Here is a 13,862-nt window from a genome sequence, read left to right on the forward strand (position 1 = left end):
AAGCTACAAAATTGAAATGCAACTGCAGGCAGAAATGCAATGCATTTAAGATCTCATCAGCTGCAGGATAATCAAAGTCTACTTTAAACCAAAAAAATCTTTGACCAAAATGCATCTTGCACTGTGCACTGAATGGCTTTAAAAAAATCCAAGAGGTTAGGCATTGTTATCCTGTTTAAACATAATTAACTTGCAATAATGAACTATCATTTCCTACGAGAAAACCAGTAATTTCTACCATATGTCATACAAGTAGTTAACAGTGGATATCCAGTTGATAACCAAATTTTAAACGTGAGAAAAGTTTGAGTTCAGGCCCCTAAAAGACTTGGCTAGAACTTTAACAATCCCAAACCATGCTTGGTCAAAAAGTAATCAAGTTTGCATAGTAGGAGTAAACACAGACTTCATAAAAAAGGGAAGACCACACAGATAAAGACTCAGCAGCAGCTAAGAAAATAAATGGTGAGTAAAAGATAAAGAACTGGAGTTGGCTAAATGCTACCTTGAGAAAGTAAGAATTATGTTGTGTTTACTTATGAGGAGGATCATGCTTCAAAAGTATTATCTAGTTTGATTTTGAAAAGCTATTATTTTCTTTACATACAGGCTGCAAATTTATTTGCCTAAACTAAGCAAAATCAGTGTCTGTCTCATCAAAATTTTACATTCTTTGATCAGATGTCACAAAGGATGATTTATCAATCTCCACTAAACCAAGTGAACCAATCATAGCTGAATAGCAGTTATAACATTAATTTCCTATAAAAACGAATTAATGGACTGTATAACCAGCACAATATTCTATGTAATTGCTTCTGGGTTGCTCCTTTAAACATATATTTCATTTATCTTCAGTGGAACAAGAAAATAGCAGATTTATGTGTCCAAAAAATGGTTCACATTCATCTTGTTACTAAAAAAAATTGGTCATTTTCAAAGCCCCAATGAAATCCTAGATTTAACAAATACACATTTTCCACTATTTCAAGTGACAATTATTAAAACTCTTTATAATTGCAATTATTTATCAGAATTCTAGCCAGCATCTATGATTTCCTCTAAATACAGTACAAGCAGATCTCATAAAAAGCCTCTGCTAGCATACAGATAACAACAACGGAGGATTAATCATTTTTGCTATAGCAACCATTGCACTGCAATTACCATAGTGACATGAGAAGAATAGAAAAAGTAATAATGAAGAGCTCTTATTTGTTTGGAGCAATGTGTCAGCCAAATAAGTGCAGAATTCTCTAGTGCCTAGCTCTGCTCACCTTAATCAATTGAAATGCCATTTGTAATAAATATGTCACAAAGCATTTCTGATTTATTTTTAAAAGGGCAATACAAATTTGTCAATTGTTCACTGTCCTTTGGTCAGGTTAACGTACAAATCATTGCTGCCATGTAACAGAGCGGAGTGCTACTCATTTTTGAAGTTCCAATTTAGACAAAGTCTAAGGTCTGCTACATTACCATAATGATATTGATAGATATACATCTGCTTTTGCATATTTTTCCATTAAAATACACACACAGAGGTACAGAAATGTAGTAGACTTTACAGACACATATATAGAGATGTATACAAACATACACTTGCATATCTTTTTAATGAAAAAATGTATCTTTATTATTTGAGTACTTCAGATTACACTAACACTTGTGACAGTTTCTCATGAGTCACCCAATTGATTTTTCCAGCTCCACTTATCTAAATAATTTCTGTGTGATAGCTGTTGTTCAACTTGCTTAGTTTAAGAAAGGAAACCTTACCCAAAATTAGTTGCCTTTGGAGGTTCTCAGTCAGAATCTTATTCAAAGCTCCCCCATTTTTCAAAAGGCAAGTAAATACTTACGGCTGGAAAGGGTACTTCAAATAAAACTTCTGGAAGCTGGAAATAATATTAGACGAAGTCACCATTTGAAATGAAACATGTTTTGCCAAGATGTAGGTGTGCCAATAAATCAGAATGTTGCACTGCAGAAGTACAACAGTGTGCAAATAGAAAGGTGTGTGTAAATGAGAAGGCAGCAGCACACGTGACATGCTCCCAAGCTCATGTCTGGATCTGACATCGTTCCAGAGTCTAATATGCACAAGGTTAAGTAAATGAGAAGTGGCAGAGAGTGAAAACACACAGAAATACGGAATCCTTCAAGACCTTTAGTGAACGGCAAGGCTGGCACATCAGCTATGAGGTACAGAAAATGTCAAGAACGGGGAAGAAAAGAGAGGCAGGCAACACAGAAATAAGAATGTACCAGGCTTGTGACTGTATATCGAACGTGTTTCTAGTCACAGTGGCTGTATCCCAGTGCCAACAGTGAAGATGCTGGCAGCACGCACAGAGCTGAGTGAGTGCTAGGCTACGTTCTGCCCGAGCGTATCACACAGTTTGGCAAAAGGTTCATGGGTAGAAGGTACTGTAATCTTCTAAGGCATCTCATTTTACATTTTCATTGTGCTATTTTAATTTTTTTGCAATGAACCTTCTTTCAGGCCTCGTTACAGGTAGCCAAATTACTATTTCAAACTGCAAACCATCATACCTTAACTTCCTTTGACTTATGATGATCATTATTTCATCATTTTTGAAACAGGGAAAATCAAAAGGACATGTTCAAGTCTGACAAACCATTTCTAGTAAGGCATTTTCTTTAACTTCAGTTCACTACGAGCAGAATCTGTATGATAAATGACTACCTTTTAAAGTATCTAAACATATGCAGACATGGCACACTGGGTGAACGTAGATACTGTGATACAGTGTTATTCTAGTAATGTGAGATTTTGCCTCTATTGTTAGACTGGTGCAGAACAAAAAATACCGGAATGAAAATGAACATGAGCAGAACTCGGCTAAGATCCTCCTTTGCATTAAAAGTTTTTTCCTCCTACCAATTACTATATAGCCACTCTTACACAGAACTATTTAGCTGTACGTAGGATTTTTTGATGGTGGTGGGGTATTATTCAGCTTCCATCACACTGCATTTCATAAAGAACGTGGAATTTAGAATTATATCCCTTCATTACTCATACACATTGTTTTAGCATCATATTCCCTTCAATATTGTCTAGAACTTTGTTCAAGAAAATAACTATTTGTTGTCTTCATTATTTTAAATTAATGCTGGGAAGATGAAGAAAAAAAATGATGCACTACTAAGTTTCCTACCCACTGTTACAACAGAAGAAAGATCAATTAAAGTCACAATAGTACTCAAATAGTATATTTAAAGTTATGGTTGTAAGTATTTCTGTTGTTGTCAGAATAAGCTTTGTTCCTCTATCAAATACACACATACATTTATAGCACTCCTTTCACTCGGGAAAATTAATGGGCAGAAAGGCCATTAAAGCATTTCCCATCCTTCATCCTGGATGAACGTGAGTGATCTGGAATGAAGATAAAGATGACTGTGTGTATGCAGCTGTTCAGGAAGAGGAGTTCTGCAAGACCTGTGCTGAGTGTTCTCTCTTAGAGATGACATGGCTGAGATCTTTCAAAATAAACAGTTCTAAAAAGTCAGCCTCTGAAAAGCTAGCATCTCCTCCCAGAGATGACACTGATGATTCCTTGCCTTGCTATCTACTTTGCCACATACACGGTCCCTCTACATTTATTTGCATGTATTTCCTAAGTCCCTGCATGCATTTTCTCCCATTATGTTCATTCTTACTAGAAAGATTTCTCTACTGTTGCCTCACACTAGTGCATTGGCTATGAATGTGAGGATAATGAGCAGAGCAGGGTACTAAACAACTAGTGATGGAACTTCAAAACAGCAGCACCCTGCGGCTGCAGCAGCTAGACCAGGCATTGCCTTTCATAACTGTGGCTGTACCAAAACCCCACAGCGTACTGCACTGCTATATCACTGCACATTCCATTTATTCACGTTTTCAAAATTTTAACCTTAGCATTTGAGCAGTTCCACTTCACTTTGCAAAGATATCCCAGGATTTATTAAAATTGCATTAATTGTGATAAATTTCTACAATTATGATATATCATTTGGGCTCATTAGCTACCTAACGTAGAGATGAAATTATCCTATATAAAGACTGGTTTCCACATTGCCATAGTTAAAAAACAATCTATAAAAAAAATCTGATTTTTACTTACCACCTATTAAGACACATTATTCAGAACATCAGCCTGGAAAATGGTGACAAAACACCCAACACACTGAAATTTTTTTTAAACTGTAAAACCATAGTATGTATTCTTTCCTTCAGAAATTACATACCCAAGCATTTGGATTTGTAGTTAAACAGTAAAAGATTTTAGAAAACTTGTTAAACATTTCACAGAAGAACCTAGAGCACTGTTCAGCTTCTACCTTATTTTATTTCCTATAGATCTGTAAACCCATCCATAGTTGCTAGATCAGGACCTAAGGATAATTAACTATCCAGCAGAGGTGTCTTCTAGTTACATGTCAGGAAACAGCTTTGCTAGAACTCTACAGAATACTTCTGACTGGCAGCACAGTGCAAGAGAGTTGGACTCCGCGTCTAAAATGAAGTCTGACTTTCAACTTAAAAAATTGTCATTTTCTTTAAAAGAGATTTTAAATCTAAATGATACAACAAGGCTACCATTTGACAACACTTAAGACAGGCTCAGTCTCACAATTAACAAGTATGGTGTATAAATACAGTAAATTAGTTCTTTAAGAAGTTATTTGCATTCAATACTGTCAGCAGAATCAGGACTGTAGCACTTCCCTTGGGTTGCAAAATTCTTATTTCTGCCCAGAAAAAAGGTATTTTTTTTGTACTACAAACCCAACATTTCCTGTTCATAACATGACACACATGTTGATAAGACACAATTGACTAAAAAAGTACACTAATAGAAAAATATAAGCTTTCACTAGCCCTTGCAAAAATATATTTACATATAAATTAAGTTTTTCTTCTGTCCAAAAGCCTTCCTGAAGTTTCAATTACAACCATTAATGAAACATGGTAAAATACTAATCTTTATACAAGTCATTTTAATTCATTTACATTTTGGCTTTATTAGTTTGTACAGGTGAAGAATTTATGAACATTTACTCAAATAGTATCTTCTGAACAAAATTAGGGGAAAACCCCCAAATCACGACAAACAAAATAAGTCTGATAAAAGTAAGTTTAGTGGTGTACCATGCCTCAACAGAACAGCACGTGTCCTTAAGTGTGGTGCTCAAAAGTAGACACGTGATGCAGAATGCACCGAGATAGCCAAAGTTGAATTTAGTTGAATTTATTAATAATTATTTCCAGATATTTCAAGATTTACACTTAAATAGATAGAACACCTTAAAGAAAAAAAAGGAAAATAAAATTTTAGAGCTGGACACCTTTATTTGTTCTTTGATTTAGAGTAGCTAACCAAAAGATGAAAAAGAAAGAAACACCCAGGATAGTTTAAAAGAATAAAACTCACCAAAATCTGCAAACACGGACTGTCCAACAACTTTCACACCACTAGGTGTTTCCTTACTGTTTTCTTTAGAGAAGTTCCCCTCCTGTCAAACAGGACAAAGATGAGGAAAAAACAGAATTGCAGACTAAGTGATAAAATTTGACTCTTGCACCAATGAAAAATAAAAAAAAATCAATAAACACATCAATAAAAAAAGTGTTTAACTAGACAATAAACAAACATCTCAGCTACGGAAAAAAAATGTACTCTGAAAATTGGGACTGAGTTTCTGCATTTCTAATCCTTCATGGAATCTTATGGAATTGCAGTAATATTCAGACAGAATTGTCCACCTGTTTTGCTGTGTTATGAGAAAGAGATCGGGTTATTTTTTGCAACATAATCTAAATCATAATTAAGTGATTATGAATACTAATTTGCATTTATGCATATTGACATGTGATTTTACAGATATATGTAATATATAAAGCCACACCTGTTAAAAATAGCTCCTGATTTTCCTTCTAATCAGGAAATTACTTTACATTAAGTCTGACTTAGGTCCTGTTTTAATTGTTTATTATTAAAACCTAGGCCTGCAGAAAACAATATTCTGGTGTTTCATCAGAAAGACAAAAGAGGAGTATCGGATCCTTGTTTATTGTAGAACTGGATCATAACTGGAACAAAAGCATTTAAAATGTTAATTTTTTGTAACCAAGGAAGGAGACCTAAGGCCCACTTTCCTAGTCGCTGCAATCAGCTCATATAAAGTGCTATACACACCAGAATACATAAAGCCATTGAGACAAATGATACTGTTTTGTGGATTATGTATAGTTATCTATATTGCCTACTTATGTCATATTCAGTTTGTAGACTTCAATGCTGTTGCAGATGAAACTCTGGAGACAGTAGGTAGACGTTTGACTACATATCTTTACCTTGACATGTAATTTATAATGACTCAGATGAGGGGAAAAAAAATAATTATGCAAATCATGTCCATGCAGAAAAGAAGACTAGGCCCTGTGCTCAGTTGGCCAGAAAAAGCATATATCATATAGGCAAATATTTTAAAAGCATTTTATGGTGCATCAGTGAATTACTTTGCCTACGTTTGTAGAGCAATTTAACAGCTTTTAATGGATTTTATGACCTATTTTACAGGTTTGTTTGATTCCAAAGAATAGAATTCAGTCTTTCTAAAGATAAGCAAATCTTTGCATACAAAATATATAACCTAGAATAATATTTAGAATACATGAGTTTGGAAAATCTGAATTTGTAAGAAAATAAAAAACCCCAACACCTACAGGAGACAGGTCAAATGCCTTATGTAGTCACTAGCACTCAATCCCTCAAGAATTATATTTGTCAAAGTTAAAAGCAGTTCATTTTTAAGTCAATATAAAAGCTACAAATAGAGAATTCATGACTTGCTGCTTATAAGTGTCTAGTACAGCTTTCATTACTTTTGCTGAAAAATTAATATTCAGAGAATACCTGACAGCTATTACTTCCCCCCCCCGTCCCACCATCTTCAGTTCAGCAGCTGGTTGAAGATAGAAGTCTCCAGACAAGACTACATTCCGCATTCTACGGTGACTCACTGTGATACGACAGATAAATTTTCAGGTAAATAAAGCCTCAAAAACTCATTCCTTAACTATTACGAAACACATTAAGCACTTAATATTATAACAAAAAAGTAAACTTTTAACATACACATCTAAGATTCTTAATTACAGTCCTTTTGGATAACAGATTTAGTATCAAGGATGATACTAAGTATCAAGTAGACTAATTTCATTTATTTTTATTAGCAATGAGGTTCTTCACTGACCCTGCCCAGGTTAAGCAATACAAAAGCAGCATCTCAATAAATAAATAAGTAAATAAAAATAACCTGTTGACCTATATCTCCCAACTTTGAACTGCATTTGTGATATTTGGTTAACATAGGACTATATCTTGTGTACATATTGTAACGGTTAGAAGTGAGATTTTGAAACTCTGTCCCACAAAATCTTACCCAGGACCTGAAGTCATAGTTCTAAGAAAGCTTACTTAAAGAAAAAAAATCTATGAGACAACAAGAATAAAAAATCTGATCAGCCTTTTCTTCATAAATCACCATGCTAAGTGTCAGTAACCTCCTAGAACAGCTGATGACACACCAGGAGTCCTGCTAAGGTGTATGAAGGCAGCCTGATTGATTTACTTAGTAGTAATGTTAAAAAAATCTGCAGAGGAGCTTATGCTGATTAAAAGACCTCCTCCAGTGATATTGTGTAGTCGAATGCAATAGCGCATTCGTTAAACAAGGAATATCAGATGGCTTTTTTTTTTTTTAACTTGTCTGTGTTTTAACAGAATGGTTATTTGGCTTTTCTCTTACCTTATTTACCCATGTCTCAAACTGAATGCTTTGTGAATTTGATGATGTAGTAAGGAACAAATCTGCAAGGAAAAATGTAAGAGAAAAAATATTTAACATTAGACTACACACAAATATTTGATCATTCAATAAAGAGATATAATAACTTATTTTAAAATGTATTACCTACATTTTATAAATATATTACATTCCAGTGATGTTTAGATGCATAATATATATTAAGATATAAAAACCCCAAAAACTGTTTTCATCCCTCGCTCTTCTGTATAAATATGCCTCCTGCATTCAACTTCTGCATTTCTACAGTTTATACATAAATTGTTAGCCTCACATGAGCTAGTAAGTGCTGGATGTTATATATGCGCACTAAAGAAGATTTCTTGGAGACAGATCTCAAAAGCTAGAAAAAAGTATACGTAGTTACATTTTTAGTAAGTCAAAACTAAAAATAAAAACCTACCAACTATCCTTCTATTTTGGATATGTTGAATTAAGCAACAGATATACTGTCGCCAGGAGGGGAAAAGGAGATGGAGAAATATTTCAGGTTTTCTTTACACTAAAATTCTCTTAAACATCAAAACAGTGCAAAAGAGTGCTTCAGAGGATTTATCTGACAACGCCTGTTTAAAGAGGAGCTTATTCATTGCCATTTAGGAAAGCACCCAAATTAGGAAAATGGGAAGAAAAAGCTTTATAAAGGAGGTAAAAAAAAGGGGGGGGGAGTAAGGAAAAAAATAATTATGAAGTCCAGCATTAAGAAGACCAGATTTTCAGAAAACTACTCTTGTAGTAGTTCTGCACTTGTTTTCTTTTGCATTGCCCTCCTTTAAAATATCACTATTGGAGTTAGAACACAATGGTTACTTTGTAGGCAGAAAAAAAAAATGACTAAAAAAGAAAAAGAGAGAGAGAACATCAACGTTTTACCCTGAGGCAGTTTACTGAACAAGAAGGTGGACTGCTGCACAGGGAATTTCAAGTGACACAATAAGGGTATTGTCTTCCAGGGGAAAAAAAAAAAAACAAAACCACAAAACCAAACCATAAACTCCCCACACCAAATAAACAAAAAACCCAAAACTCCACATACACATACAAAAAAAGCAACAAATATTTTGCTTACAGATTTCTTCCCCCCCCCAGCTTGAAAGTTGTACAATTTAATTTTATTCCCCTGAATACCTGAAATGGCAATTTCCTTTAGAGCACACACATGAAAAGCACGCTAGCGTGCTTCATTGGAATGAATTATATCAATACTTAAGTATTTCTTGAAGGCAAGAGACAGAAGTAATGGAAACAATCTGAAGAGACCATAGATGTAACTTAGAAAACATGTATAAACTGTTAAATTTTAACTTTGCATGCAGAAGGAAGTTTGTACAATATTGTTGATTACTGTCAGACATAAACCAGAAAAATATTTTAAAATCTAATACATTTACAGCAAAAAAACCCCCAAACATGGAACAACAGAAGCCTTAACTCACTTTCCCACAGGCCCAAATGTTGCTAAATCTTTGAAAAAGAGTTCTTGAGGTTCAAGTAAGTATTTCAAGTAGCGTTGTATATCCATGCTGTAATTTGTACCGCAATTTGCAACTAGTTATGGGCTATGTCACATACGGATTATGCCACAGTAGGCACTTTAAGTGTTATGTGTAACTACACAGCAAATGAGCAGTGTTTGATTAGCAAGTATCCCAGGTTGCCGACCCTTCAGCAGACATTGTGTTGGCACTATCCCTGTTTGCCCACCACATCTCTGACTCAGTGTCGCACGCTGCAGAGCTGAGCTCTCACCTGCAATTGCTAAGTCAGTCCTCTCTCTGCCCTGTCCCCTATGCAAGGGGAGATCTTGGGGAGCATTAACTCAGCACTCCCACTGGTAATGCTATGTTTATACATGCTTTGTGACTCTATCCCAGAATTAGACAAAGTGGTATAGCTGCCAACACAAGACATAATTCACCCAGTATTATTATGCTAGAAATTCAGCCCTGAACAGTTGGTTATTACTAGGTTAAATAAATGCATCGAGTTTTTAATACATCACAGTTATGCTTCTAGGGTGGAAAAAACAAATACAAAAGGCAGATGTGAGTTAGGCTGGGGGTATTACAAATCATTTATTTAAGGTTAAACCAAAGTTAATTAAAAATAAAACCAGCAAAAATAAAACAACACTATTTCTTGACTAATTTAACATATGATGGAATTTCATTTAACAATTATTCTTAATTTAGAACCTATACTAATACAGCATACTATGATAATTTCTCAGTAAAAAAATTTAAAATCTTTTCTTCAAGGGGAAAATGCAGTACCACCTATAGTATCCTTACAATAGAGCTTTTTGAATAAAGAGAAATTAACGTCCTTAACATCTTAATGGGAAGTCATATAAGCACTACTACAAATGGAACTATCTATAAGTAGCAATATATCTTGTTTTCATTTGAGCTTTACAGAGTAAATATATCAGTTACAGCTCCTCAGAGAGCATAATGGCCGTGTTTGACTCAAAAGGCATTCCACATTGCTCATCTCAGAGATACAACAGGCCACAGAAAGTCAGGCACTCGACTACATAATGAGTACAAGTAAACTACAAAGTATACTAACCTTAATTTTGAGACACAGCCATTATGAACTCACTCAAGTATTAGGGAATTACTTGTAACAGAGAGTATGTATGGGTACTGTACATTACACACATAGACTTATTTTGTAGAGCATGTAACAGACATTTACAATGGATTTTTCTTATGCATTTTTTCTCCATTCTTAGTCTGAAGCATATTAAATTAGTTGTTTTTCCCTCCTCATTTAATCTGATTTCATCAGTGTATAGAAATATTCAGAAATATGACTGCACAGGGATCGAAGTAATATAGGAAGACAAGGAACAACAGGCATATAAAATCCCAGATGTTAGGACCAAAATCAAAAGAAGCTTTAAAATAAGCATTAAACTCCATGAGGGGAGGGAAAAAAAAAAAAGGATAAGAGAACCACGGTGGCTGGGATGTCACGCAACTTAATAAAATCAAAGAATACATTTAGCTATCTGCAGTGTAGGAGGAATAAATCAGGATACTAAGTGAAAGTCAAACTACAAAGACCTAATAGAAAGATGATAATTTAAAACATCCAAAGTGTTTACCATGTTAAAAATGTGGAGGTGCTTACAGATTTAAAGTCTTTGTTCAGCCACTGTACAAACCAAGTATTTTAATGTGAACACTTGTTCCACATTTTGAGAGGGGGCAAATAGAGCTATGTTTTCAGAGGAGGCAATCTGCCACACATTTCTTTGGTTTCCAAGAGATCAGTGCTGATTATGGCCCTCTACAGTAGCTTAAAGATGATTAAATTCAGCAACCCGCCCATTTTGCACTGAACTCCCATCCCCAAAACAGCTTCTCTTGGAAGTTAATAAATTAAATTGCCTTTTGCTCCTCTTCATATACTCCTCCGTCTCTCTTTTTTCCTAACTTGAAGCATATAACCAACAAACCAAAGCAGCTCCAGGGCTGCTGTAATATTACACTGCACTGGTAAAATGCAGAGGCAGGCAAAGAGCAGATAATCTTCCAGAAATAGTATAGAGGAGCTAGTGCCACGCTGCTCCTAAGTTAAAGCAACAAGCTATGATTTCCCATAGGACAACTTCAGACAGGTATAGCAACACCGCCTCTAGCTCTAGAGCCCACTGAACCAATTCAGCTGGTATGTTATTGCCAGTTGTCCTCCTTTTTATCCTTAAGCCTTCTAAGAAAAGCTACATGTCTCAAATGCTCATGCATGTTTTTTTGTGATTAAAACCTCTTGCACTGAAATCAAATTGAATGCTTAATATTTACAAGTAATTTTCCATTTTGATGAAGAATGTCAGATATTTCAAAGCAAGCAAAACAAAACATTTATTTGCAGCAGTAGTGTAAAAATGCAATGTCATTTAGACACTTCAAATAACTGTTTACATATTTGTATAGTTCAGAATTACAAATGTTTTCACCAAGTTCGTAGGAAACAAATCTCTAAGAAAAACCAAACCCTGCTTGGTACAGTGTTTTAGACCGGTTGATTTCCAAAGGTTACTTCCAACCTAACTTATTCTGTGATTCCATCTGGCTTTATTACATAAGTTTTTGTCCCTAAGAGCCAAAAGCACGAGAGAGGAAACAATTAAGAATCTGTGCAATTTACCAACATCTTTTTCTATTGCAAGTATCTCCTTCCCAAAGGAACGGTGTCCATGGCAGACAACTCTCACCTCTATCACTATAGCTTTCCATGTCTATTATTATTAAATTCTTTAATATACAAGAGCTGCAGGAGAAGAGATAGAGCCAACAAATGCATTAAGATCTATATGTTCAGTACTTAGATTACACAACAATGAAGACATACACAGTTCATTTCTACACTTCTTGTATTTTAATACATTAATCATCTTGAGAACTGCAACATTTTTGTTTTGCTTCTGGCTATATCAAGAAAGCCTTCCTACAAGGAATGCCTATCATATTACATATGGTCAGGAAAAGTCACTTGTCTAAAGATATGCTGCCACATTGCCTTCGGTTGCAATTTCAGCTATAGAAAACAAAACCATTTGCATGCAGATCTCTAAGTTTAAAAAGCACAGAAAGTATTGAGGGCTGTATCGTAATGCTCTGTTCAGTTGCTGATGAACCTAACAACAGTACATTGTGAGGTATTTACAACTCAAGGTTATAAAATCAAATAATCTGGAGCTCAATCTTAATTATTTACAGAATACAAAGGTGATACTCTGGATACTTTTACTAGACAACAGGTACATAAAGGGATACTAAAAACAATAGGCAAGGCTGTACCTTTAATAACCGTATGCCAATTCTAGGTTTTGGAGATATACAACAGAAATAGGCAAGGGAGCGGGGGGGGAAATCAGTCTGGCCACTTTCCCACTGCCAGAGAAAGAATCTTGGATTAGCAGGATGGACCATTAGACTAAGCCTGCAGGGCATTTCTTAAATTTTTAATTTGTGACATGATACAGTAAAGCTAACTGAAGTCCTTGATAGTTGGGATAGGGGAAGATCTTCATATCAGATTCAGGGAGATTTCCTGAAATGTAACACCTACAGCCGAAGCTATTGGCTAGAAATTAAAAAAAAACCAACAAAACAAAAAAACCCCACAAAAAACCCTGTCTGAGAAGAAATGTTTCTCTTAAACAAATGCAAAGTGAAATGTGTTTACATTTAAATATGTTTTCCTATTTTTGATTTAACAGGCAGTGATTGACATAAAAACAACAAAAACAATAGGAAAATTCATAAACAAAGTCCAACAGCCTGAGAATAAGATAAAGAATCAAGGTTACCCAGCATTTTAGATCCACAAGGCTGAAAAATAACTGAAATATATACCGAACACTTGATATAGAAGATAACCGACACATGCTGTGACACATATCCACACTGTATTAGCATTTTACTCACAACTTTACTTTCCCTTTTTCACTTTTCACCAAAGTGAATTGGTGAGCAAATTTGGCTAGTCTTTAATTTGAGTTAATTGTCTTAGTAATTAAATGCTGCTATCCAGGCTCTACTACATCTTATCAACAGTAAATACATATACTGAAAAGCGCTGAATTCAGCATTCGTTCTTACAAAAACAGGAAATGGAAATTATTAGAATTTATGTTTCAGCTTGAAAAAGGGAAGATATTCAAGTACCGCACTGCAAGCTCCAGTAACCTAAAGGTCATTACAGAGGAGCCACAGTAGTTCCATCCATCTTTATTTGATGCGATGAGCTAATTTTGACATTCTATCAACATATGGCCTAGTGAAGACTGAAAAATCTCCCCAGAAACTTACGTAAGCCTTGTATAGCTAGATTGCCTTGAGTTTAGTGCCTTTAGATCAATCTTGTATCAATGCCAAAGTCATCCCAGATACATCTACTAACAGTGAAATAATTTGAACACAGCACACCCACAACTTGAGCTAGATCTATTTCTTATATTTTTT

The 13,862-nt window shown here is 34.9% G+C and overlaps 1 protein-coding gene across 2 annotated transcripts in view; it reads right to left on the reverse strand.

The window, feature by feature from the left end:
• The window catches only part of ITFG1 (integrin alpha FG-GAP repeat containing 1), an 82,337-nt gene that overhangs the window by 46,970 nt on the left and 21,505 nt on the right, over positions 1-13,862 (reverse strand). For both annotated transcript variants that reach the window (XM_075765897.1, XM_075765898.1), the window contains exons 7-8: positions 7,828-7,889; positions 5,448-5,529 (exon numbers count right to left, since the gene is read on the reverse strand). In XM_075765897.1, coding sequence (XP_075622012.1) covers positions 5,448-5,529; positions 7,828-7,889 — 144 coding nt within the window. The remainder of the gene's footprint in view (positions 1-5,447; positions 5,530-7,827; positions 7,890-13,862) is intronic.

Source organism: Balearica regulorum, chromosome 13 (genome assembly GCF_011004875.1).
Source record: "Balearica regulorum gibbericeps isolate bBalReg1 chromosome 13, bBalReg1.pri, whole genome shotgun sequence".
Lineage (NCBI taxonomy): Eukaryota > Metazoa > Chordata > Aves > Gruiformes > Gruidae > Balearica > Balearica regulorum.